The sequence below is a fragment of the Podarcis cretensis genome (assembly GCF_951804945.1).
Source record: "Podarcis cretensis genome assembly, chromosome: 14".
In the NCBI taxonomy this organism is placed as follows: domain Eukaryota; kingdom Metazoa; phylum Chordata; class Lepidosauria; order Squamata; family Lacertidae; genus Podarcis; species Podarcis cretensis.
Genome location: NC_137183.1, coordinates 36,610,272 through 36,637,219, shown reverse-complemented (window position 1 = coordinate 36,637,219; position 26,948 = coordinate 36,610,272). Strand labels below are relative to the sequence as shown.

At 47.1% G+C, this 26,948-nt stretch overlaps 1 protein-coding gene across 1 annotated transcript in view; it reads right to left on the bottom strand.

The window, feature by feature from the left end:
• LOC307202562 (cytoplasmic phosphatidylinositol transfer protein 1-like) overlaps positions 1-26,948 on the bottom strand; it is a 50,745-nt gene that overhangs the window by 17,783 nt on the left and 6,014 nt on the right. The window contains exons 2-3 of the mRNA XM_079952676.1: positions 25,208-25,378; positions 4,198-4,346 (exon numbers count right to left, since the gene is read on the bottom strand). Coding sequence (XP_079808802.1) covers positions 4,198-4,346; positions 25,208-25,255 — 197 coding nt within the window. The 5' untranslated portion in view covers positions 25,256-25,378. The remainder of the gene's footprint in view (positions 1-4,197; positions 4,347-25,207; positions 25,379-26,948) is intronic.

The window sequence follows — 26,948 nt, the reverse complement described above, 5'->3', positions numbered from 1 at the left end:
GCATTTGGAAGCAAGGGGATTTAGCCTTGCTGAAGCTTATAAGCATTGCCTATTTTCAGCTGGGTGGGTGGAATGACAAGTGAAACTATTTGTAAGGCCAAGTACCTGGGCAAGCCGAGATGTTTTGCCGTCCTGAGCATGTCAGAGAGCCAGAACAGAGCCTCTGCTTGGAAAGATGCCTGTAGCAGCTGTTGGTTTTGACGAATGGAAAGGGTTAGGCAACATGGCGCTGGACTACAACTCCCACCAGCCCCAGTGTTTGGAGTGATGGATATTGTAGTCTAGCAACATCAGCGGCAGAGTATCTGTGTTGTATGCAAGGTTCAATCCCTGGCATCTCCAAGCGGAGCTAGGAAAGACTCCTGCCTAGAAACCCTGCAGAGCTGCTGCCAGTCAGTGTAGGCAATGCTGAGCTAGATGGACCAATGGCTTGGCTTGGTATAAGGCAGTTTCTTGTGTTCTTACCCCATGCTAACACCACCTGTGCAAACTGCACACACGCAGATGCACAGACACACACACTCCCAGTCATGTTCAGCATAACCACCAGCTCCACAAGGCCTAGATTTGTTTAGCAGCAGTAGCAGAAAGGAAGAAGGAAATTTTAGCAAAGCACAGTAACTTCCTCATTCCACTCTGCTCTGGTGCTTCTAAGCCAGACATCACTGGAAGTCAGCCAAAGGAGCCAGCACTCCACTAACTGGCTCATCAATGGGCTGAGAGATAGGGCTGGAAGGCAGCTCTCTGCAGGTGGCTACAGCAGCTGCCACAACTGATGGCTGCTACTGTCACAGAGAGGCTTCTCTCCATGTGCAAGCGTTATGTAGAGCTCACATATGAACCAGGGTCATAGCAATGGGCAGCAACTACCACACCAAGTCAGCTGGACTCTCCCACCAAGATTTACAGAGAAATAGGATTATTTCAAGGAAAGGCTGTAGCTTAGTGACAGGGCATGTTTTGCATACAGAAGGTCCCATTAACTGGCATTTAGAGGCAGTGGAGGCAGAACACAGATGTTGTGGAATACTAGAGATGCGCATGTTGGGGCTGATGGGAGTTGGAGTTGAAAAATTCTGGAGGACACTAGACTGGGAAAAGTGTGAGCTTGGGTTCCTCTAGGCCAGTGGTCTTCAACCATAGGTCCCCATTTGTTGGTGGACTACAACTCGCATGGTCCCTATTAGCCAAGTTGGCTGGGAAGGATGGGAGTTGTAATCAAGAACATCTGGGGATATTTCAAAAACCTCATATGGAGGAGCAGTTTGAGAACAAAACGTGGGAGCATGGCCTTGTGGTTAAAGTTTACAAGGATTTTTATTTCTTAGTGGCAGGAGTTCATCAGATTTCCTGCTCAACTGGTTCTCTGTGTTCTAATGGCTTTTCTTTGTCTCACCAAATGCCAAGATTTAACTGTTATTGTCTCTTGGTGAAACTTTCCTCTGCTCAGAGGCAGAGCAGCCTTTTCCCAACATGGTGCCTTCAAGCTGCCAAAGAAAGACAACTAGACAATGCTCCAATCTCTCGGGGGTGTGGGGAAGCAAGCAATGCATAGGTGCAGGATCACACACACACACACACACACACACACACCTCTATTCTGCCTTGTGTATACATTGCAGGAAACCCTGACCAGCACCCAGTTTTTCCAAAATGCAAATGTTTCAGGACAGTGTTGACCTTTTAAATAGAAGGATACGCTTCTCACCCTTCCAGTGTGTATAACAGGGATGGGGAAGCTTTCTCAGACCGAGGGCCACACCCCCTAATCGGGATTCTTCTGGGGGGCATGTGCCAGTGGTGGGTGGGGCCAGAGGCAAAACTAGGTGGAGCAATTTATGTGATTCTTTGTACAGCTGGCTACATTCTAGCTGCACAAACTCCAAGTTTTCTATACCTCCAGGAAGCTAGAGGTGTTATCACAGTTTAAGGACACATTTCAGATAGAAAAAAAAACACTCAAGAAGGGTAGCCAGTGAAGGGTGTGGCTTGGGAAGTGTCCCAAGGGCCAGACAGAGAGGTCTGAAGGGCCACATTCAACCCCAAGAGCCAAGATTCCATCTAGGTACACATAATTTTTTGCCATCTAACAAAGCCTAGGAAGAGAGGTGAACCCAGGCAAAGAATCACAACATTTGGGGGCGGTCACTGAGAAGGCCCTTCCTCTTGTCCCTGTCAGCCGAGCCACCTCGATATGATACGATACGCTATCTTTATTGTCATTGTCTCATCCAGAACAATGAAATTGAAAAATCTACATAAGACATTCAAAAACCCCTAAAAACTCAGAAACCCCATTTTAAAAGACAATATTCTCCTATAGAGACTCCTTAAACTTCGTTTAAAACCAGGCGGCTAGTCCTAGTCTTTATAACCCTGTACCTTCTTCCAGAGGGACGCAGGTGGCGCTGTGGGTAAAACCTCAGCGCCTAGGGCTTGCCGATCGCATGGTCGGCGGTTCGAATCCCTGCGGCGGGGTGAGCTCCCGTCTTCAGTCCCAGCTCCTGCCCACCTAGCAGTTTGAAAGCACCCCTAAAGCGCAAGTAGATAAATAGGTACCGCTTTCTAGCGGGAAGGTAAGTGTCTCCGGACAGCGCTGGTCCCCGGCCTCTTAAGTGAGATGGGCGCACAACCCTAGAGTCGGACATGACTGGCCCGTACGGGCAGGGGTACCTTTACCTTTTACCTTCTTCCAGAAGGCATGACACAGAGAAGGGCCTTTCTGCCAGATCTTAGGGTCTAGGAAGTCCTTCACACTCAGCTGTGCGCATACACTAACATGCCCCACTCCACTGACAGGTATGGCTTCTTTTCAGAGAGCACCTTTGTGAGGAACGGGGTCAAGTCAAGCAGAGACAGCTCCGTAGGTGGCAGATGTGAGCAAGGGGAGAGGCAGGGCTATGCCTTTTGTCTCCAGCGGTTTTCAAACAAAAGCCAGTCTTCAATAATTGTCAGAATCCATGACAAGTTAATTGGAAAGCGAAGAACAAATGGGGAGAACAGCAAAACACTGAATCAGCAAGGTACAGCTGGTGGGTGGAGGGGGGGACACGATGATAAAGCTCAGTGGCAGCGCACGTGTTTTGCATGTACAAACTCATACCCCACTGGCTAAAAGCACACTAACCTTTAATCTGAGCATGGGCATCCACACGGGATGGGAGAGCCCCCCCTCCCAGAAGAACCATAACCCCCAGATCTTCAGCTTTCATTGTGCAAAACGAAAAGGCTTGGCCACATCCGTACCATGCACAATGCTACACGGCCCCAACTGCACGATATGTGTAAAGCAGTATTGTACTACTTTTAAACAGTCATGGCTTTCCCCCCAAAGAATCCAGGAGCTTTAGAGTTGTTATGATACCCCTATTCCCTGCCTAGAGTGGTTTAGCAGGCAATTCCTCTTCCTGGGAAAGTATTAAGAATTCTAGCTGTCTGAGGGGGTCTCCTAACAACTCTCAGCAACTCTTAACAAACAATACTTCCCATGGTGCTTTGAGGGAAGCCATGACACTACAAAGTGGCATCAGAGTGGTTTAAATGTATAGTGCTTTTTAGAACGCTTAAAAAAATATTGTTTGGTTCTGGTTGTGTTTCTTGCCTGGAGGCTCCTTGGGAGGAACAATGGGAGATAATAATCTCAGATCATGGTAGATGAAGATGATGGACTTTTTGGAGCTAGCCTACCTGACTGGAAGAGTCCGCGACCAGAAGGAGTAGGAGTATCAAGAGGAATGGAAGAAGTTTAAAGATTATTTGGTTAAATATGTTAAGATAATTTAAATAGAATTACAGATTGGCCTAGGATTTAAATATGTGAAATTATATAATACCATGGATAGAAGTAAAAATGAAAAGAAAGAAAGATGTTAGTTGAACAAGTAGATCTTATATGAAAATAGTGTTGGAAAACTGCTACAAGGAGCTATATGGAAACTCAGCTTGGGGGATTTGAGGAAGTCACCCAACAATGATAACAAAAATGGGACTATAACAGTTAGGATAAATGTTTGTTTGTTTGCTTTTTGATATAGTAATGTTTTTCTTGTTTGTTGTTATGTTTGTTATAAATTTGGAAAATCAATAAAAAAATTGAAAAATAAAATAAAATTTCAGATCATGATTTCTTTAAAAAAAAACACCACCCAAAACCACACACACAAAGATAACAACAAAAGCCACTGGCTGGCTTCTCACCTGGAGAGGTGCACACGTTTTTCGGTGAACTGGCCACAGCCGTGGACAGGGTCTTCGTGGGGCTCATTCTTCACCACTTCTACACCTTCCCCTTTGTCGCTCTCTTGGTGGCTGTGCTTGCTGATGGTGTACAGCTGCCCAACACGGTACTGTTAAGGAAATACAAAAGACTCATCTTGCACAGCTCAAGAAGCTGAGTTGAGGGGGCCCTGAGTGGGGAGGACTGAGAGCCCCTCTGCTTGCCATTCTCTCAGCCATACAAACTCTGCCTGCCTGAAGCTGGACTGGGCTGTTGAGATATGAGACTCAACACAGCAGCATTCCTGTTATTTCCAATGTGTTGGTGTAAGTGCTGTTCCTTAAATGGCCAAAACAGCCCCCTCTGCCCACAAAAGGGAAGGGGACGCCAAACTTGGGGGAACCTCTAAGTTCAATATACAATCTACCGTTCTCTAAGCTTCCAAACCTTCCCTTCTGTCCAAAATCTGTAATATGTGGATAATGGCCTACACTAGAGAGTTGTCCTAAGAGTTACCGGGACAATATACCAAGAGTGTTTGATCAAAGGCTGAAATCCTTTACACTCACCTGGGAGTAAATCAATGACTTTTTAAATATATTTTTTATTAAAGACTTCTTATTGTACAAAAACATGTGTTGTCTCTTTTTTCAAGTTGTGTTTTCTACAATTCAGTTTCATTTGTTGTGAGATATTAGTGTTACATACAATGTTAAGTTATGAGGAAAAGAGGGAGAGAGGGGGAAAGGTGAGTGGGGTGGGGTGGTTATGTTAATAAGACTTACTTCTAAGTAAATATGTAAAGGATGATGCTATAAAATACCACACTATTTTTTTAAGCTTTCCCTTTTTTTGGAACCTTTTTTTAAATAGCTCTAAACGGTTTTTATGGGTTTTTTTTTGCAAGATGCTCCCCTGTTAATTTGTCTTTTAAAACTGCTTTCATCTGGGTATGATCCCAAACCTAGCAAATGTTCTATTTTTACAAATTCTGCCTCTGTGCCCCCACAAGCCTCTTCAACTGAACCAAGAAATCTTATCTGGAGCTTTACCACAAGAACAAACATGTAGGAAATGAGATGCTAAGTACCTAACACCCACCCACTCGATAATCTGGCAAAATCCTTGCAAGCTCACATCCCCAACTTTATCTAAAAGCATGCAATGTAGATGTAAATGTAGATGTACACATCTATTATTTTCCTGCTCCTTGCAGTAAGAAGAATAGCTCATCAGGGTCAAGGGTAGATGAAACCTTTTGTTCCAAACCTTGAGCTTTCAAGTCATGCATAGATACACACACACACACACACACACACACACACACACTTAAAGTTAATCAGTATCATTCAAATGTGGCAACTTGAAACTGTTCAGCTCAGGCTAAGCTTTCCCACTGAATTTACCTGCATTTATTTCATTTTTAAAGCACTTCCCCACACAAGGCACACAAAATGGTGCGCTAAAAAAAGGAAGGCTATGTCCACACCATACACTGCAAGCACGTGGTTCCTCCATCTCCCATCACCCCTGACCATTGGCTATTTTGGCTGAGAACATAGTCCTGGACTAGGTGGGCCTTGGCCTTGATCCAGTAGCCCGGCTCTTCTGACAATCTTACGGTGGACGAAACTCCTCCTGGTCTGGCCTTTCCTCTGCATTGTGAACTGTAAGCTCTTGGGAGGCAGAGACCCTGCCCTCTTGTATTCTGGAAAGTGCCATGCGCACTGAGAGCACTACATCACTGAATCAAACAAAACAAACAAGCCACAATGGAGGAAACTTCTCTTGGCTTCCCTGCACCCGGTCACCATTTCATGGACTTGCCCAGGGAGGACCACTTTCTGGAAAACAGGAGGCGTGATGTGTAGTGCGCAGCACAGAAGACAGATCACCCGAGTGCCGGCAACAGAGCCAGGGCAGATAAGGAGGGAGCTCCCCACCCCTGCGCATGCTGCACACCAGACTCCCAAAGTGCCCAGGCAGAGCCTGGGAATGTCCTGGTCTCAGTAAGGGCTGTTTTGCACGCATGGGAGGATCCATCCTGCCTGGAGAAGGTCACGGCTGGGGCACTTTGGGAAAGCCCAGACAGGCTGTGTTTATGGCGAAGAATGACCTTGGCCTGTCCTGAACGGGGAGGCCGCAATTCCCAAGGTAGGAAGGAATCCAGGCACGTGACAACAACTAGAAAGCAGTGTGTGTTGTGTGTCAGAGAGAGAGAGAGAGAGAGAGAGAGAGAGAAAGTGTGTGTGTGCTGGAAGCTGTGTACACAGCATACATTCAAAGCACATTTCCCCCCTCCCCAAAGGAAACCTGCAGGGAAATGCAGTTGGTTAAGGATGCTGGGAACTGTAGTTCTGTGAGCGGTGAACTATAGCTCCCAGGACTCCTTTTTTTTTGGGGGGGGGAATAATGTGCTTTAAATGCATTGTATGTACACAGTCAGAAAGATGCAGAATCAGAGTGGTAGGTTTTGAGGCAGGGGTGGTGCTGCTTTTTTCAGCCTGAGGGCCGCATTCAGCTCTGGAGAACCTTTCAAGGGCCACATAGCAATTCTGGAAAGGCCCAAAGGGAAAAAAAACTGGCAGAAGCTGGCTGGGTTCTGCACACACAATCCTCTCTACCCTCCATTCAGGGAAGCAAGGGGCATGATCGGGGCTCAAGGACACATTTCAGCGAATTTCAAGGTGCAAAGAAGGGCCTATGAGAGGCATGTGGCTCGGGAGACATCTGGAGGCCAGAGTGAAAGGCCCAGGGGGTAGTACTTGGCCCCTCACTCTTGCTTCCCCCCCACCACAACACACAAACACACACTCCACAAACCGGCAGCCACACTATAGTCACAAGGCTAAGGAGGCAACATAATGCATGAAATGTTGCTGCCATCCTTAGGAGCATTGGATGAGAATGTAGTTGGGATGCTGGAAGGAGCATGGGAAGCTAGGAACTGAGTCAGATGTTTGGTCAACCTAGTCTAGTACTATCTACACTGACTGGCAGCAGCTCTCCAGGATTTCAGACAGCGTTCTCTCCTGGCCTTGCCTGGAGATGTCAGGGATGGAACCAGGGATCTTCTGCATGCAAAGCAGATGTCCTGTCACATCCCTGCAATGTCTCCACCAGCTTGGGTTGGTTAATGGCTCTCTCCAACCTATTTAGACTGGGGCTGCATCTCTCCACTGGTCCTATGCACATGGAACAGCAGCACCTGGAGTCACGGATTCCTGGTTTTGACCTGACTCAGCCTTCTGGGCTCTGGGCTTCCGTTTGACGGCTGCTTACGGCTCGGCTCCAACAACTGCACAAACCACAGCTATTCCTTTGGGGGGGGGGGTGCAGCACATTCAGTTCTTGTGCCGTCCTGGAAAACGGAAAAGTCATCCAACCACAGCGGCTTGATATTTGCATGTGTGGGCCTGGGTAACTATGGAAAAAACTCACCCGTCAAATTCAGCTCTCCAAGGGATCGGCTCAACCTGAAGCTCCCCAGGCGAATATTCTCTCGTCTCGTTCCTCTCCGAGAGCAACTCCCCTCTTATGCAGCCTCCCATTAAAAAGATAAGCTTTTAAAGTAGCCGGTGTGTTGTTTCCTTATGGCTTTCTATGGTGTGATTGACTTATTTAAAAGAGATGGCTTCAAAAGCAAGGCTGGGGAGGGTGTCTGGCCTGGAGAGAGTCCCGAGGGCCAAGCAGAGAGGAATGGAGGGCCAGATTTATTTCCCCCTCTGTAGCCTGCGAGGGATTTTCACTCAGTTGTACAGCATGTCCTTTGCATGCAGTTGGTTCCAGGATCAATTTGTCGCCTCTTCAGGTAGGGCTGCAAGAGAGCCTCTTGTCCTGAGACCCTGGAGAGCTGCTGCCAGTCAGTGTATACAATACTGAGCTAGACAGATCCGTATAAGGCAGCTTCTTGTGATTCCTAGGTTCCCCATCCCTACCATACAGAGGTGTTTGCGGTCCACTAACTAAATACAAGAATTTTTTTGCAGACATGGAAAAAGCAAAGTAGAGGCTGGTTTATTGACTGCCAGAAAACACTTACAGGAGGGGGATTGTTTCTGCAAGGTAAACACTGATGCCAGGGAAGCGATCGGGTTCCAGCAAATTCTGAATATGCTAGCTTGGGCTGTTTGCTCAGGGCCGACAAAAAAAGAGAGTGGCAGCTGTGTTGAAATGAGCTACTTTTAGCCTGCCATACGGATGAGAAAGGGGGAGCTGAATCACAAAACATGCTGTGCGGATTTCAAAGCCCATGTGAGGCCTCAGCCGTCAGGGGGAGCCTTGTCCAAGCTGGCCCAGCCCTCAAAAGATGTAAATGGAAAGGCCTCTCCAAGTATGAACAGAGTGCCACCATCTCCCTAAACTTCCAAAATAAGAAGGATTTTCAGAGCAGAAGGAGGTGCAATATCCTGGCAGCTTCCAGGTCCAGCTCTGAACATTTAAGAAACCAACTTTGCTGGTAAAGGTCCTAGGGCTGCAACCAGGAACCACAGGAAAGATCACAGGGACTAGCACCATACGAAGTACTGCAAATTATTAGGGCAAGTATTATGTATCTGCTCAGACATAACACCAATGTTCCCCAACAGTCTTCCCCCTGCTCCCAGTTCTGTCCAAACTCAATTACTGATTTGCATAAAGTATGCCTGTGGAGGAAATGTATGCAAAAATACAGTATATTTTATTACATTTATACCCTTTGCAGCAGCCCCAACACCCTTTCAAGGAGCTAAAGGCAGCAGATTGGAGTCTTTCCCTGCATTTTATCTCCACAACAACCCTGTGAGGTAGGGTTCAGCTGATTATTGGGTCACATACACCCCATATGATTAACATTTAGGATTCATATAGTGCTTTCAAAGGTCAAAAATACTTCACGTTGCGTGCATTATTAGTGTAATCTTTACAATGGCCCTTTAAGATTATCATTACCCCCCATACCGGAGGCTGACATGGAGAGAGTAGACCACCTACAACCACCTAGTGAATTAATGGCAGCCCATCTTCTCTCTCTGGTTAGGTAAATGTCTGTGGAGGCAATTCACCCAGGGAAGCTCTTTCACACAAACACTTCCCCCCATGTGAAATGGTCCTGTGCAAGGACTGTGGAGCCTCCATGAGGCACAGGACTCCCAAAAGTGAATTAAAGTGAGATAGCTATGGAAATATTGACTCTTCTTCCACCTTAAACACAACCAGAATTCTCTCGTTTCTGAGAGTCAACTTGCACGTTGCCTTTGCCTTGGTTTTGTAGATATGTAAGTACATCTAGAGGAAAACAAACAGAGCATATAGTAGCAACACAGAGATCTTACCCCGAGGCTGTATAAACACGGAAGTTTATTCCATTTCATGACATTTCCCTTACTATTAATTTCCACATTATATCTGAGCTTTCACACAATGTAAAAGCCACTTCTAGAACTAAAGTGGAATACACTTCAAGTTCAGCACTCTTTTCCACATTGTTTGCAAATGTTTTTTTTCCCTTCTTTTTTCTGTAAGCAATTAACATGGAAATGAGCTCTAAGCTTGCATGATATTCCACTATAGTTCCAGAAGTGGCTTTTACATTGTGTGAAAGCTCAGCTATAATGCTGAACTTAACAGAAATGGGCAAGTTGGGAAAATGGAATAAACTACTATGTGAATGCAGCCTGGAACAAACCAATATGCTAAAATGAATCCTGCATACGGCTGATGTACAACTACAGTGGTGCCCCGCAAGACGAATGCCTCGCAAGACGAAAAACCCGCTAGACGAAAGGGTTTTCCGTTTTGGAGGTGCTTCGCAAAACGAATTTCCCTATGGGCTTGCTTTGCAAGACGAAATGTCTTGCGAGTTTTTCTGACTTTTTTTCCTCCCCCCCCTTTTCTAAGCCGCTAAGCCGCTTAGCTGCGTATCCGCTAAGCTGATAAGCCGCTAAAAGCCGCTAAAAGCCGCTAATAGCGCTAATCCGCTAAGCCGTCAATGGGCTTGCTTCGCAAGACGAAAAAACCGCTAGACGAAGAGAATCGCGGAGCGGATTCTTTTCGTCTTGCGAGGCACCACTGTACTCCATTTTTCACACTGCCAAACAACACCATTCACTCAAAAGTAATCTGTGGGCTCTTCTTGAGTAGATACGCACCTACTCATCCATACCACCCATCTACTCCCTCTCCATTGACACCAATTGTCCTCCATGGCATCCATTACATAGCCAAATCTGATCAACTTTGAAGTGTGCTGATTGGCTAGGAAGCATTCTGCTCACATGATCCCTGACTGGCTAGGACAGCCCTGCAGCTGACTTGGACTGAAGCTGCCATTATCCCTGACCATTGGGGCTGGTGACAGCCGTACCCTAAAACATTTGGAGGGCACCAGGCTGCAGAACTTTGAGTTTAGGATCATACATCTGACAAATCTTTAATTTAGCACCCAGGAAAAACAATGGCACTCAAGAGGATAGGGTTGCAGGTTGTGTGTGTGACGAATATTCAAAAAAGCAAGTACTTGGGAGAGAAAATCTTAATATGCCCACTACCATGGCTAAAACTGGAGCATATTCATCACAAGTCTGAATTTTGTGTTAGCTGGAACATATCCAGGGCATGTACACCACCACCTTGCACACTGCAGTACAAGGATCTGGGAGACCTGGGTTCAAATCCCTCCTCTGCCATGAAACTCACTGGGTGACCTTGGGTCAGCCACTGCCTCTCAGCCTAACCTACCTCACAGGGTCGTTGAGGGGGGTTCAATGAGGAGGGTGGGAAAACCATGTACTCCACCTTGAGCTCCTTGGAGAAAAAGGTGGGATGTAAATGTCAATCAACCAATCAATAACAGAGGCTGGATATAGAAGTTATGACCTGTGGAAGAGCTGGGACATACATCAGTCCCAAGTCCTCCATAGAAAAATAGGAATTCTCCTATTGCGCCCCTCCCTCGCTTGCTAGAAACTTAAACATGACTACTACTTTTCTTGCTCAACAAATAATGTGGGAGGGGGAGAGGTTCACTTGACAATGTCTTTGCATACTCATTATTTGATTGTTCTGCTGAAGCTTCTTGTCATCACTCTAACTGCTGGAGAGCTATTATCTGTACTCCATCAAGTTGTCAGTGTTATCTGCATGTTAACCTGAAATCACCACTCGCACAGCACATTACTAATCACCACTTTCCCAGAGCAGGGCAGAGCTGCAGGGAACCCTTGGACCAATGCAGTGCCTGTTGTCAACATTTATTTTATTTTACATTTATGAGATTTATATACTACCCTTCAACACAAGTTCTCAGGGCGCTTCATAATATAAACATTGCTGTGCCCATAGCAGCGGATGCTTCCAAGAACTCCACTCCCTATAGGTCACCGAAACATGGAAAAAGTGGGGTCGCGGCTCAGTGGTAGAGTATCTGCTTTGGATACAGAAGGCCCCAGCTTCAGTCCCTGGCATCTCCAGGCCAACATGAGCAGCGGTTTCTCAGGGAACTGCTATGGACACTGAACACGGACCAAGCAAGCCACTGGTGCAATAGAAATAGCCTATCACGTAACAGTCCAATGATGTTTGTGTCCATCCTTTGGAAGGAACCAGGCTTAGGAAAAGCCAGTCAGCTATGGCGGGTCAAGATTGTCTACAGTAGACCATGGGGAGAAGCTATAAGAAAGCTAGGGATGAAGCAACTTTCTAGTCCTCAGGCCGCATGCATTCAGTTGGACTAGTAAAATCCTTTTGTGCATTAGTAACTTTGGTCAGTGACCACATTTCATCCAATCTGCAGCATTGGAAACTGCCTTATACCCAAGTCAGAATATTTGTCCACAGCACAGAATTTTCTAATTTCCAGCAGCAAATCAGGGTCTTAGGCAGGGAGAGCGCTACCCCACAGACGGCTGCAGTGACTTTCTGGGTGCGAAGCATGTGCTCTGGTGCTGAGTCACAATTTCTGCTTGGGGGGTGCGTTGCAATGTTTTCCCTTCCCCAGTATCCCTGATACTGGTCATGCTGCCCTAAGCAAGCAGGCTGGCCACGTGAGCAACGAGGTCTGCCACATCCATGCAAATGGTATGAAAACAGTGTTAATTATATAAATGCAAAATGTGCAAATGAACTCTTTCCAAAGAGACAATCAGCCCAGAACAAACTGTCCGCCTCTTCTGCAGGGGATTCATCCTTCTTGGATGGCATCACTACAGCAGCACTGCACCTTCCTCAGGACCCTTTTCCTAATGGGCCAATTTGGCCACTTGTCATTTGCATCTGCTTTGGTGCCAAGGCCATCTATCTTCCTTCTCCTCTGGAATAACACTGAACATGCTTTTGTTGTTCAAAACGATCAAGTCGATCTGAGCCATTTATCAAACAGCTTCTCCTGAGCAGAGGCTCCAACCAGCGTAAGCTGGTCCATTTGGGCAAATGGGGCACTGCCCCACTAACCTCAGTCTGCCCTCTGCCAGCCCATACCTGCTCTACCTTCGTAACTTACAACAGGGCCAGCGGGTGGCACTGGGTGTCAGCTTTCCCCTCCGTCCTTATCCTCCATGCTGCCCCTTGTAGGGGCAGGGAGGAGGAGAATGGGGACAAACCCAGAATGGTTGGCTCTTTCTGTCGTTGCCTCTGGCGCCACCTACTGGTAGTCTTCCTGCCTTCTGCCCTACTAGTCCCAATATGTACCACCCACCACTAACTCCAAACTTTCAGCAGCTTGGGGAACATCAGGTTGAAGCAATGCAGAAGAAAGAGAAATAAGGGGAGGTGGATGCTTGTAACTGCAGCCACTGCTGACCAAAAGGGAAGTCTTAGATCTACCACCAACTAAACTTGCTAAAATGTATAGGACAAGAATTAAGGAGTGCTGGAAATGTAAAGAAAAGGAAGGGAACTTATATCATATGTGGCGGACTTGTAACAAGGTAAAAGTATATTGGGAAACGATATATAATGAGTTAAAGAAAATGTATAAGTCAGGCTTCCTCAACCTCGGCCCTCCAGATGTTTTGAGACTACAATTCCCATCTTCCCTGACCACTGGTCCTGCTAGCTAGTGATCATGCGAGTTGCAGGCCAAAAACATATGGAGGGCCGAGGTTGAGGAAGCCTTGTATAAGTACTTTGTTAAAAAGCCAGAAGCATTTTTATTGGTTATAGTTGGTGAAGAGATACCAAAGGCCGATCAAAAACTGTTTATGTATGCAACAACTGCAGCAAGAATCCTTTTAGTCCCAAAATGGAAACAACAAGAAATACCAACGAAAGAAGAGTGGCAGGTGAAGATGATGGACTTTGCGGAATTGGCGAAGCTGACTGGAAAAATCTGAAACCAACGTGATCAAGCTTTCCAAAAAGACTGGAGTAAATTTATACAATTCTTGAAGGACCATTGTAAGCAACTAACACTAGCAGGGTTATAAGAAGACTTGTAATGATAATTGTTACTACCCTTTTATATTTATTTAAAAATTGTGATATTCTGAATGAGTGAAACGTAAAATAGAAAATGTATAAATGCTATGATATACAAATGAATTTTGAAAACCATGAGGTGGGAAGGAGGGAAGTTGACAAGCTCATATGAGCAAAAGAAATGGATAACGAAGATGTGTTTAAATATTATAAAATAGAAAATTAATAAAAATATTATTAAAAAGGGGAAGTCTTAGAGACTTCTCTGGTGGTCTTTAGTACCAGGCACAGAATTCTTCCACCCATCACCGAATCATAGTAAGCTGCATTACATACACTAAGCCAGACCACTGGTCCATTTAACTCAGTATTGCCTACACTGACTCGCAGCAGCTCTCCAGGATTTCAGACTGGAGAATGTTCCAGTCCTTCATGGAGGTGCTGAGGACAAAACCTGGGACCTTCTGCATGAAAAGCAGATGCTCTACCACTGAGCCACCGTCCTTTCCCAAATACCCTAGGAAGCTGCTCTATACCAAGTCAGAACATTGGGTCTGAGTAGAGGCTTACCAAGGATCCAGGCATAACTATTTTCCAACCCTTCCTGAACAGATCTAGGATTTTGTATGCAGAACTTCTGCTTTACTACTGAGCTGTGGCCTTTCCCATAACTACTTCTGCCATGTACTCCGGAATGGCACACATTGGGTAAAATCCTTTGAAGTAAACTACATTCCTTGTCTGGAATATAATGAGTTTCTAATCCTTATGAGTGAGTCAAACAAATCCACAACTTGTGAATATATAGATATTAAGATGAAATTTTCAGAAGGCAGAGATGCTTTGCTTTAAGCCTGCCTTCCCAATGGCTAACAAGAGCTGAATAAAGGAAGTTCTATGAAAACATAAAAACATAAGAGCAGCCCTGTCGGATCAGGCCAATGGCCCATCTAGTCCAGCATCCTGTTCTCACAGTGGCCAAGCAGATGTCTATAGGAGGACCTGAGAGCAACCATATCCTCTCCACTTGCAATTCATAGCAGTTGGTAGTCAAGAGGCATAATGGCTCTGAAGGTGGAGCTAGATAGTCTTATCCACCCTGAATGTGTCTGAACCCCTTTTAAATACATCCAAGTTGATGGCCATCACCGCTTCTTGTGGGAGCAAACTCCATAGATTAACTATGCACTATGCGGGTGGCGCTGTGGGTAAAACCTCAGTGCTTAGGACTTGCTGATCATAAGGTCGGTGGTTCAAATCCCCACGGCGGGGTGAGCGCCCGTCGTTCGGTCCCAGCTCCTACCCACCTAGCAGTCCGAAAGCACGTCAAAGTGCAAGTAGATAAATACCGTATTTTTCGCTCTATAACACGCATCTGACCATAACACGCACGTAGTTTTTAGAGAAGGAAAACAAGAAAAAAATATTCTGAACGAAACAGTGGGTGCATGATTTTTATGGTTCATGCTGTGGCCACAGACATGTGATCTGATGGTGAGTTTGGGGTAGCCCAGTGCAAAAATCCTGAGGATCCATGTGGATCCGTGCTTTGTAACCACGTTTTAAGTGGGGAGGGAAGGAAAAGCACTCAAGGGACAAGGAGCACGCGTGGAGAAGGAGCTTTTCGGCGAGCTGAGCGGGGAGGAGGGAGGGAAAGAGCACTGTTGCTTTAAAGGTATACTTAAGGTACTTGCCCTGTGCCTGGGTTTTTTTCCATTTAACAGTTTGCAGCCTTTTCCTTCTGCTCCTTGTTTTGAGGCAGAATAGATTTGAGCAAGTGAGGAGGACTTGGATTGCAGGGGATTCACCATTAGCTGTGTAAAAGCGCTCCTCCTTGTAGCCTGAGTGATAAGCAGCCACCAGCAGCAATAGAGTGGAGCACAAAAAAGCGGTAGGGGCACTAGGATCCAGACAATGCTCGAATCTATCCTGCCTGAAAACAAGCTGCTCCCCCCCAGCGGATCAGCTGAGACGAGGGGATTTGCGAAGTTTTCCCCTCTCCCTCATCCCCAGCCTTTTTTTTTTAACTTCCTGGTTTTCACTGCGTGGCTCAGAGCTCGAGGTTGGTTTTATTTTGCTGCTGGTTGCTTAAATTTTATCTTTCCTGCCGTCCCTCTGCAGCCTCATTGCTCTGTTTAGAGAGCGCACGGACCTTTGCTAGCGTCTGTCCCTCCTCCCGTGTAAGCGGCTGCTGCCCGCTTTGCTGCCATGGCTCTCCTTCCCTCCCTCCTCCCCGGCTCCAGGTCGCTTTAAAGCAAGCAAAGCGAGAGCCTCCTAGAGTGTGTAAGCGGCTCCCGCTTTGCTTGACTGACGGCAGCCATGGCTCCGATCCGTGCATTCGCTCCTTAACACGCACAGGCATTTTCCCTTACTTTCTAGGAGCAAAAAAGTGCGTGTTTTGGAGCGAAAACTACGGTAGGTACCGCTTTATAGCGGGAAGGTAAACAGCGCTTCCGTGTGCGGCACTGGTGCTGGCTCGCCAGTTGCAGCTTCGTCACGCTGGCCACGTGACCCGGAATTGTCTTCGGACGGCGCCGGCTCCCGGCCTCTTGAGTGAGATGAGCGCGCAACCCTAGAGTCGGTCACGACTGGCCCGTACGGGCAGGGGTACCTTTACCTTTACCTTTATGTGAATAAGTTATTTTCTCCACCTTGCAAATCTTCCAACAATCAGCTTCACTGGTTGGCCCCAAGTTCCAGCATTGTGAGAGTATGTCTGATTTGCAAAATTTATTCCTGCTGCAAAGCTCTTTTATTTTTTGCAAGGATGTTAGGGTTTGTTAAGCACTAAACTTGCACGGCTCTGCCTTCTTGAGTCCTTTGCATTTTGCAGCTGCTAGGAAAGGCACTGGTGTCTGTGTAATGATCTACGTACGCAGTTACCAAGGCCTCGTCCCTCCAGGGCAGCCGGGATACATGCATACTAGCCTTCTTTAATATGCCTGGCCAGGATGCAAATTGACAGGGGTGAAGAAGATGTCTGCTGTGCTTTCTCCTTTTTTGGATAAAGACAGACCACAGGTCTTTCAGTTGTATCTAAATAAATCCTACTCAAAGTAAACCTGTTGCAATTAATAGTCCTAAATTAGCAGTAGCATATTAGTATCATGGTTTCCTTCAAAGAATCCTGGGAGATGTTGTTTGTTAAAGGTATTGAGAGCTGTTAGGAGACTCCTGCTCCCCTCATAGAGCTACAACTTCCCAAACAGTTTAACAGTCAATCAGTCTTCAAAGGGAACTCTGATTTTTGTAGCTCTGTATTTTTGGTTGAACCATAATAGGGGGGGGAGGGGTGAAAGCAGGTTTGCAGAGTTACCGGCTATTTTTACTTGACCTGTTGGTGAGCTTTATGCTCACTCAAATTTTGGTGTGTGTTAAATAGTTGACTTTTTCTTTTTTTTAGTGCTCTGTCGTAGAGATATTATACTGTTTATTATGCACTGCTGTTTTATGGCTGCACTTAAGCTGTTTTTATTTGAACAGCACAGATCATCGAACAATAGAACTGGAGAGTTGGAAGAGATCCATCTTTACCAAGCTAAACATACCCAACTCCCTTCTCTGCACACGTTGCAGCTTGCCAATATCCTTCTTAAACTGTGGTGCCCAGAGCTGGACACAGGACTGCAGGTGGCATCTGACAAAGGCAGAATAGAGCGGTGCTATTACTTTCCTTGATCTGGACACTGTTGATGCAGCCTAGAATTGCATTAGCATTTTTTGCTGCTGCATCATGCAGCTGACTCATGTTAAGTTTGTGGTCTACTGGGACTCCTAGTTCCTTTGCACATGTACTGCTGTCAAGCCAGATGTTCCTCATCCTACATTTGTGCTCCAGGAAAGACTAGAACCATACATTTGTCCCTACTGATATTCATTTTGTTAGCTGTCCAATCTATTAAGGTCACTTTGAACCCATGAACCCTGATACCTCTCCCAGTTTGGTGTCATCTTGATTTTGATGCACATCCCTTCTATTCCTTCACCAAAGTCATTTTTAAAGACAAACCCGGACCCAGGACAGAATCCTGCAGCACGACATTTGCCACTTTTTCCTGGGATAACAAGGAACCATTGATGTATCTGAGCACAGATGTAAAATGTAGTATATAAACAAAACAACTGGGACTACACATTTCCCATCTGAATAAATGGGTCTTTACCACAAGTGCCAACTTGTTAGGGTTTGCTTTTAATTTGTTTTTTGTATTTGTGTTTTTAATGGTTCTTAATTTATACTGTTGTTGTTTTGTCGTTTTATTAACTGTAATAATAATAATAATGTGGATTATGTTTGTTATGTGTTTGTGCAAGTGTATACACATACACACACACAAAATCTTTTATAAATACACACACTATGCACAAATGCACACACAAACACTCTCTCTCTCTCTCTCTCTCTGTGTGTGTGTGTGTGTTCTACATACACACCCATACAGAGAAATTGCAAATGTTAATTATCCAGCCAGAGCAAAGGTGGGTGGCGGGCCCCCAAACCCACCACGTGGGGCAGGGGAGGAAAGCCTTCTGTCTCTCCACAATATCTGCAGCATACCTTTAGTTTCCGCTCCTCCACAGACCTGTGCATGAGGAAGTTTCCATGACGCACGCTACCACGGCAACTAAGGCCTTTCACGTGAGGAGGCAGGAAGCCGCATGATTGACACTCCTCGTGCTGAGCAGGGGAGGCCTCTGTGAAGCGGGCAGCCTGCGCTTCCAGGCCACAGGAAGGGTGTCGCACACACTGGGCCTGTGGCCTCCTCAAAGGCCCATCTATTCAAACTCCGAGCCACAAAATACACAGCCTGGTGCTTCCCAAAAGATTTCCCCTCCTTAAAACTGCATGGGCTTTGGCATTTCCCTTTCCACAGAAGTTTCACTCTTCCCACAACAAACTGGTTAGGGCTGGCAAGAAGAAAGGCTGCCCAGAAAGTCAGTGGTTGGGGAACCTGCGGCCCTCTTGGAGACTCCAGCTCCCATCAGCCCCAGGCAGCAAGGCCAGCAGTCAGGGATGATGGGAGTTGTGGTCCAACCATGTCCAGAGAGTCACCCTGCAGTAAGCTTTGTGACCAAGTGAGGATCTAAACACAGGCCTCTCTGGTTCAAAGCCAAAACATTGGCTTCTAGCTTTCATTAGGCATCTAACAGGCCAGCTTGGGCTGCTATTGCAGGTGTTGGGAACCTTTGGCTCTACAGTTGCTGCTGAGGTAAAACTCCTACCACATTGGCCATGCTTGCTAAGCCTGATGGGAGTTGTAGTTCAGCTACATCTGGAGGACCAAAGGTTTCCTGGCCATGACAATTAGATCATTTACTAGTGAACGGCCCATCACCAAGGGCCATTACCCAAGCCTCTGCTATTACCTCAGTGAAGAGTCACATGCGAGAAAGAACGTGCTTTGCCTGCAAAAGAACTCCAACTCCCATGAGCCTCAGATACATATGAGGTGTACCATGTTGCCTACTTTGATGTAGACAGTATTGTGCTAGAAGGATTCTTTGATCTGCCTTGGTTTGAGGTAGCTGCCTTTGTTTCCCACTGGGACCAGGCTGTGATCATGCATTCATTATCTTCCCTTGTCCCTTGGTAGCACTTGAGCATGACAAAGAGACAAATCTGAAACTGCCTTTTATTATATTATACCTCTTCTAAGTTTCACGAGCCTTATTGCCTTTGCCCTCACTTCAACCCGGTGAGGTAGGCTGCTTGTTGTTGTTTTTTACAGACAGCAATTTGACATTTTAAGAGTTTTGCCCAAGGTGGAACAAGGAGTCCAGGGTAAATATGGGGCTTAAACCAGATTCCCTAAAATCTTATGCAAGCCAGTGTGGTGTTGTAGTTAGAATATTTCAGAATACAGCAGGAGAAGCAGGTTCAAATCCCCACCAGAGCCACTTGCCAAATCTCAGCCTAATTCTACCTCACACAGGGATGTTAGGAGGATAAAATGGGGAAGTATGAGAAAATCATGCATACTGTCCCAAGGTCTTTAAAGGAAAGGTGGGGTGATAAGTAAAGAAATATATTGCTATTCACTGGATCCACACTACAGTCTCCTGAGATCAGGCACTGCTGGGATGTCCCTCTTTCCATCACCACAACATTCAGTTCTGTTTTGGAGACATCATAGCAGTTCCAGTTGCTAAGCTCACAGGAGCTGCTTTATATCAAGTTATTTATTCCTAGGAATTAATAGGCCACCATTTGTCATGTAGTCCCAGGGCAGATTACACACAGTACAACACAATTAAACCATCTTAATGTCTTCCATCCACAAAGCCGTGTGCGAAAAGTTGTGCCCTAAGCCGACATCAAAATGTTGACTACAGCAGCAGGGCACCTGTGGTCCTCCAGATGTTGTTAAACTCCAGCTCCCGTCAACTCCAGACAGCATAGTCAATGGCAAGGATGCTGGGAGCTGTAGTCCAATGACATCAAGAAGGCCAAATATTCCCCAACCTTCATTTACAGTGACAGGGCCAGAAGCACCTCAGGAGAGCATTCCACAATTTGGAGGCCACCACAGAAAAGGCCCTGTCATGCACTGCTACCCCACAAACTTCACAGGGCCTCCCCTGCAGATCTCAAGTTATGGGCTGGTCCATATGGGAGGTGGCACTCTTTCAGATATCTGGGGCCTAAACCATAGGGCTTTGTCTGTCAAGGGAAGCACCTTGAATCGGGCTTGGAGGCACACTGGGAGTAGTCTATCCAAGTCAGGGCCAAGGAACCTGTGGTCCTCCCAATTAACTCCCTTCAGCCCCAGCCAGCACAGTAAACAAATAATGAAGGTTGAGGGGTTCAGAAACATTTGAATTTACCCATCCCTATCTAAGCCTGGTTTATCAGTACTAAGAACTTAGGATTTTCACAGGTCAAGATCCAAGGAATTGCATGCCTAGTTCTGTATGCCAGAAGAGGGTTCTGATTTGTGATTCTCAAAAACCAGTTGCAGAGACCAAATCTGCCCTCTCTCTTGGAAAGTAACTGGTTTATAACCAAAGCTGTGTACATTTATGTGGTGATGTCAAAAGTGCTAGTGGGCACTGAGTTCAGTTTCATGAGTTTTCTTGTTTTTTGAAAAAAAAGAAAAGAAAGAAAAGAAAAAGAAAGGCTGCGAAAGACCCCAGCCTGAAGCCCCTGAGAGTGGCTGCCAGTCAGTGCTGGTAATACTATGCTAGATGGTCTGACTCAGAACAAGGCAGTTTCTTTGTTCCTCGGAGCTGCTTGGAAGTTGTGTCAGAAGTGCCCACGGAGTGACTGAAGAAGATTGCTTATTTAAGCTGCATCTGTCAAAGGGAGCGAATGTGTCACTCCGCATTGACCAAATCAGCTTCTCCAAGAAGCTCATCCAGATTGAGATCCGACCCCTCCACCTCCTCAGAGCAGCAAATTAAATCTAGTTAGCCCAAAAAGATTGTCAGCGTAACCATGGCGCTGGGGCCTTTACCACCACACAGCCCCTGGCCATCTTGAGAAGGAGCGAGTTCTCCTCCTGACTCATCCTGAATGGAAGGCCCATTTTTAGAGAGTTAAAACATTGTAGAAATAGCACCTGTCACATGAAACTGTGCTCTGAAATTAAATAATCCAGTATACTGTGCTGGGTGTTTGTGTGTTATAACAGTCTTCCCCAACATGGCGCTCTCCAGATGTTCTGGACTACAACTCCCATCAGACCCAGCCAGCAGGAGATGATGGGATTTGTAGTCCAAAAACATCTGGAGATGTTTACCAATCTGGGAAAAGCAGAGTCAAGAGTGCCAGGCTGGCGTGCTAAACTAGAATTGGGGAGACGCTGGTTCAAATTAATATTGGTAGTGGTGGTAGCAGCAGCAACACATCATTAAGCTATAGAATTTGCTCTAAAAAGAGGCAGTGATGGCCACCAGCTTGGATGGCTTTAAAAGAGGATTAGACAAATTCATGGAGGAGGGTGAGGCTAAACTCCTACTAACCACAATGGCTATGTTCTACCTCCACTGTGAAAAGCAGTAACGCTTCAGACTACCAATTGCTGGAAACGGAAGAAGGGGAGAGCAGATATTGTGCTCAGGTCCTGCTTGTGGGCTCCCCATTGGGGCATCAGGCTGGTCACTGTAAGACTAGGATGCTGAACTAGATGGGCCACTGGCTTGGTCCAGTTCTTACGTTCGCATAGTAGTATTTGTAAGACATAAAATTAATTCTCTGAACGTCTTGCAAAAATAAAACATAACAACGACACAGTATAAAATTCCCACTCGGCCATGAAGCTCAGGGGGCCAGCCATTTCCAGTTTCGCCTACCTCCGAGGGTTGTTGTGAGGAAGAAAAGGTGGGGAGGACTTTGTGCATTGCCCTGAGCTTACTGAAGGAAGGGCGCACTATATAAATGTAATGAATAAATGAACTTGGCATGCGCAAGCCATCCTTTGCTCTTGCAGCCCTCGAGCAGTGAATCTGCATGCCTGTGCTAGTCCACCTCAGGAGGAAAGCCTGAGGTTATAAGGAGCTGCTGGGAATTGTAGTCCAAAACAGCTGGAGGGCCCCAGTTTGGGGGAAGGCTGTTACCCCTTCAAGCCTGCAGGCTGTGCGATTCTGGGCATGCCAGCTCTGCTTGAGGTGAGAGCAGCCAGTGAACAGTGGGAGTTCTCAGCAGCAGGAAAACCTCTGAAGGCAGCAGGTCCAGCATCCCCAGAACAGGACAATTAACGCCACCCCAGGGAATTTCTCACACCTTCCCCAGAGTGTCAGCATCACACCCATACAACTTCTTCCTCTGTTTACACAGAAAGCCGAGAACTGGTAGTACAAAGAGCTTGTATTGTCCAGGAAAGGTGGTGTGGACTGAGATCTCCTTCCAAGTCTAGCTGGATCCAAGAGCCAATTCAAAAATTCAAGGAGCTGTTTCCCCTCCTCTCCAATAAAAAGGGTGCTGCGTGCAGAAAGTTCAAGCTAGGCTGGGATGGGGTGGGTGTGTGGAAACACTCTCACACAACCACTTTGCTTTTTACAAGCAAGGGGGCACTGGCGTGGGGATGCTTTGGAACAAACAGCCGCCTACATGGGGCTAGTGCAAAAGGTGGCTGCTAGATCGGTAAGCAGGGCAACCCAATGGGATTGCAGGCCACTGGTCCTGAAATTGCTGCACTGGCTGCCAAGCTAAATTCAAGGTGTTAGTACCAGCGTAGGAAGTCCTAAATCGCTTAGGACCCATGTCCCAAAAAGTGTGCCTTCTTTGATACCAACCATCTCAGACTCTACGAATGACAGGTGAGGCCTTGGTGGTGGTGCAGTCACTGGGGGGGAGGCGGTGGCTGCCCAGTCGGCGCTGACCCATGACAGGGCCTTTTCAGTGGTGGTTCCCCACATGCCAAATACCCTCCCTGGTGCAGTGCACCTGTTTCCATTGCCATCGGCTTCCAGGAGGAAGTTAAAAGCCCTCCTGTTTCTGCAAGCATTTGACAGCTGAAGGATAGTGTTTTAATTATGTTTAGAATGTTTTAAACTGCTTTTCAAATGCTCTTTAAAAACAACCACAATATTATTGATATGTTTGCTGCTCTGGCTCCTTAGGGAGGAAAGGTGGGATATAAACAGGAAAAGGATTAAACAATACGGTACAGTGGTACCTCAGGTTACATATGCTTCAGGTTACATACACTTCAGGTTACAGACTCCACTAACCCAGAAATAGTGCTTCAGGTTAAGAACTTTGCTTCAGAATGAGAACAGAAATCGGGCTCCAGCGGCGTGGCAGCAGCAGGAGGCCCCATTAGCTAAAGTGGCGTTTCAGGTTAAGAACAGTTTCAGGTTAAGTACGGACCTCCGGAACGAATTAAGTACTTAACCTGAGGTACCACTGTACATCTGGAGGACCACAGGTTCCCCCACCCTGTCAGGTGCAGCGGTTAGAGCATTGGGCTTGAAACTGGGAAACCAGGCCTCAAATCCCCACTCTGCCATGAAGCTGACTGGGCTAGTCACTACCTCTCAGCCTAACCTACCTCACAAGGTTGTTGTGAGGATAGGATTGGGGAGTGTGTGCCGCCTCGAGCTTTTTAGAGGAAAGATGGAATATAAACGTAGTAACAGCAAGATGCATGGCGATTTGCTATGGCTCAGTTGGTTAGATCGTAGTGCTGATAACGCCGAGGTTGCAGGTTTGATCCCTGTATAGGACAGCTGCATATCCTTGCATTTCAAGGGGCTGGTTTAGATGATCCTCAGAGTCCCTTCCAACTTTACAATTCTACGATTCTATGTACTTCCAGGATGTCCAGCTCCTCACCCAGAGAGTGTATTGACCAGAGACAGGGCACTGTGGCCCTCCAGATGTTGTTCAACTCCAGTCCTCCCTGACTACTGGCTGGCGTTTAAGGGAGCTGAAGTCCGAGAACATATGGAAGGCCACAGGTTCCCCATCCCTGGTTCTCCACTTTTAAATGCTCTGAGGTGCCCCTCACTGCAAGGAGACCTCGCCCCTCATGCGTGGATGGAGCTCCTAAGCAGGGAAACGTCCTGTGCTCTCCAGCTTGCCCTGCTCCCTGGTGTTCATGCAGACACTAGGGTGTGGCACCCAGGGGCATGCTGTGTCAGGAGAAGGGTGGTAGGCGCAGCTTCATGCACACGCAACAACACACGCGCAAATGAATCTGAACTGGCCTCATGGGAAACAACAAAGAGTTCTGAACTCCAGTCGTTGCAAAGCAAGTGGATATTCAACAGGCTGGTCCCAGGGCTTAGTTTCAAACCACCTGAGGATATGTATAGGATATGCATAGAAGCCCCATGGCTGTCAACACAGGGCCAGTGGGTGCACGTGTGCCCACAGAGGCCTTTCTGGTGCCCAAAGGGTACATCTCATTCTACAAGCCTGTGTGTGTGTGTGTGTGTGTGTGTGTGAGAGAGAGAGAGAGAGAGAGAATGGAATATTAACTTTTGCAGCTACGCTCTTCAGAAAGACCACCCCCCTCCTCCAATGATGCTTAGGGGGAGGAGAAGTTGAAGAAATTGTTAAAAAGTTAACTGTTGAGGGGAGAGAGCGAGTATATGCAATTCTGGCGAGAGTGTGTGGTTGTGGTGTGTGTGTGTGTGTGTGTGTGTGTGTGTGTAGCCCACAACCAATGTGTCTGTTTTTGCAAATGTGCCCCAGGGTCCCGACCCCCTGCCCAAAGTCAAACCTCTGCTCCAGCCCCCGCCTTGTTCTCTGCTATATTTCTCTCGGGGAATCTGGTAGGAAGAGATCTCTCCAGCCTTTTTCTTCTCCAATTATATTGCTGCCTGTCCACACACACACACACACACACACACACACACACACAGCTCATCTCTGATCTTTCCTCAGTAAAATGCATCCTCTCTCCACCACTCTGCCAGGAGTTCTCTGGAAGTAAAAGGGAAATGGGCTGCACCTGAGCCTGCTCTACACAGCAGGGGGTGAATAACCCATTCTCTCTCTCCCCCCCCCCGTGCCCAAAAAAGAGGGATCCCTGGCTCCGGACAAGGCTCAGAGGCCACTTTGCTAAATGGCAGCAAACACCCAACTGCAACCAGCCTGTCCTTGCCTGTGCTATTGCAGGCTGATCACGGCATCTGCCTGACGCTTACCTCTTCGGTGGTGAGGGGCATGCAGATCCGATACTCTTTCACCAGCATGCTGCCTGCCGTCTCTCTGGGCGCCGGGCTGGGTGGACCCTCGTGGCACGGCACACTCCAGTGGAAACGGGGGCTCTTCACCAGCCAAGTGGCCCCTGAGGATCCCTTGGGCAAGGATGCATCCTGCAGCCGAGAAGAGACGTGTTAGAGTGGAGTAAAGCACCGACTCTGGGAATTTGCTTGGCTGGGCAGTCTTGAGAAGCAATCGGCTCCCTCCTTCACTCAGATCCAAAGCTCTACTTCTTTATATCTCTCCCCCCTTTGCTACAGGCACAGCTCTGCCTGTGACTTCATAATCGGTTGTCATGGTAGCTTTGTGAGGTCACCAGACTCCTCAGCCAAAAGAGCTGTAGAAGCCAGACCATGGGAAGTAAGGAGGAGGCAGGAGGTGGAGGGGTTGGGTCACATCAGGGCTCCTTCGCTGCTGGAACCATCCCACTACCCAACCACCCCAAATCTTCTCACATTATTTTAGGATATGTAGTGTTTAAAAAACCTCACCCAGTCAGCAAGCTTACTCAAAAGGTCAGGCGTAATGGGTATGTGGGGGGGGGGGATAGAAAGACTCCAATGTATACTGGTACTAGCCGTAACTGCGGCCCACTCTGCCATGCCCAGGGTTACAATTCATGCCCCACATTCTCTTTTTAATGCCAGGGTTCAGGCTGCTCCTGTGAGGCGGGAAGTAAGAAGGATAGCCCTCTGATCATGTGCAGAGTGCCTTTATCCCCTCAAAAAATGATTACAGTGCAGATCTTGCAGCTTCCAAGCAGCACACAAGTCTTGGCCACCTGTCAACAAATTAGCCACCTCTTTGGGGAAGAAGTCTCTTTGGGGGGGGGGCAAAGCTGGCTGCCATCTGGCACCATAGTCCCAGCCACTTTTCACCACGAGCTGCCCCAAATGCAATGTGCTAGAGTCCCTGACTAGTATTATTCCAAAGATGCTCAGTGGGGCACTGTGATAAGAGGATGCTGGACTTACGAAAGCCTCTACCCCCACATAAGTACCACAATATATGTGACACAGTTGATCCACCATAGGATTTCCAAGGATTTTAATTTTCCCTTTAGAAATCCAAGCATGATGCAGTTGCCTACATTCTCCTCTCTGCAAGCCAGTGAGGCTATCTGCCATGTCCCCTGCCTTGGGGTCCCAATGTGGGCCTGAGGAGCTCTGATTCAGATGATACGCTCAAGGAGGAGTCCTTGTACCCTCCTCTATGCTGCCCCCGGCCTGAGCTGGCTCTTCCATCACCCTTTGAAAGCAATTCCTCTGCAGGTCCACGTGCCCCACAACCACACAGAAGCCACGTGACGACAGAAAAGGCTACTGGCCCCTTTACATACTGCAGAGCAGCCCTTTCAAAGGAAGGAGTTGCTGGGAGATCAAGTCCTGTCAGCCTTTCCAAGGCTTCAAGTGACTCTCAAGTCATTGCTGAGACAACATCTTCTCAAGCTCAGCTAGCAGGGCCCACTGGGAACTATCCAGGGTCCTGATATGTCCTTGCCACACCACCGGAAGAAGTTCTAGTGTTCAATGGTTTTTCCCAAACAGGGCTCTAACAGCACCTGAGGCAGCCAGAAGAGGCATGGAAAGAGATGATGATGATTAGGCAAAAATTGCTGCTCTGATCAAGTTTAAAGCATATAGAATCATAGAATTGTAGAGTCCAACCCCCTGCAATTCTGAA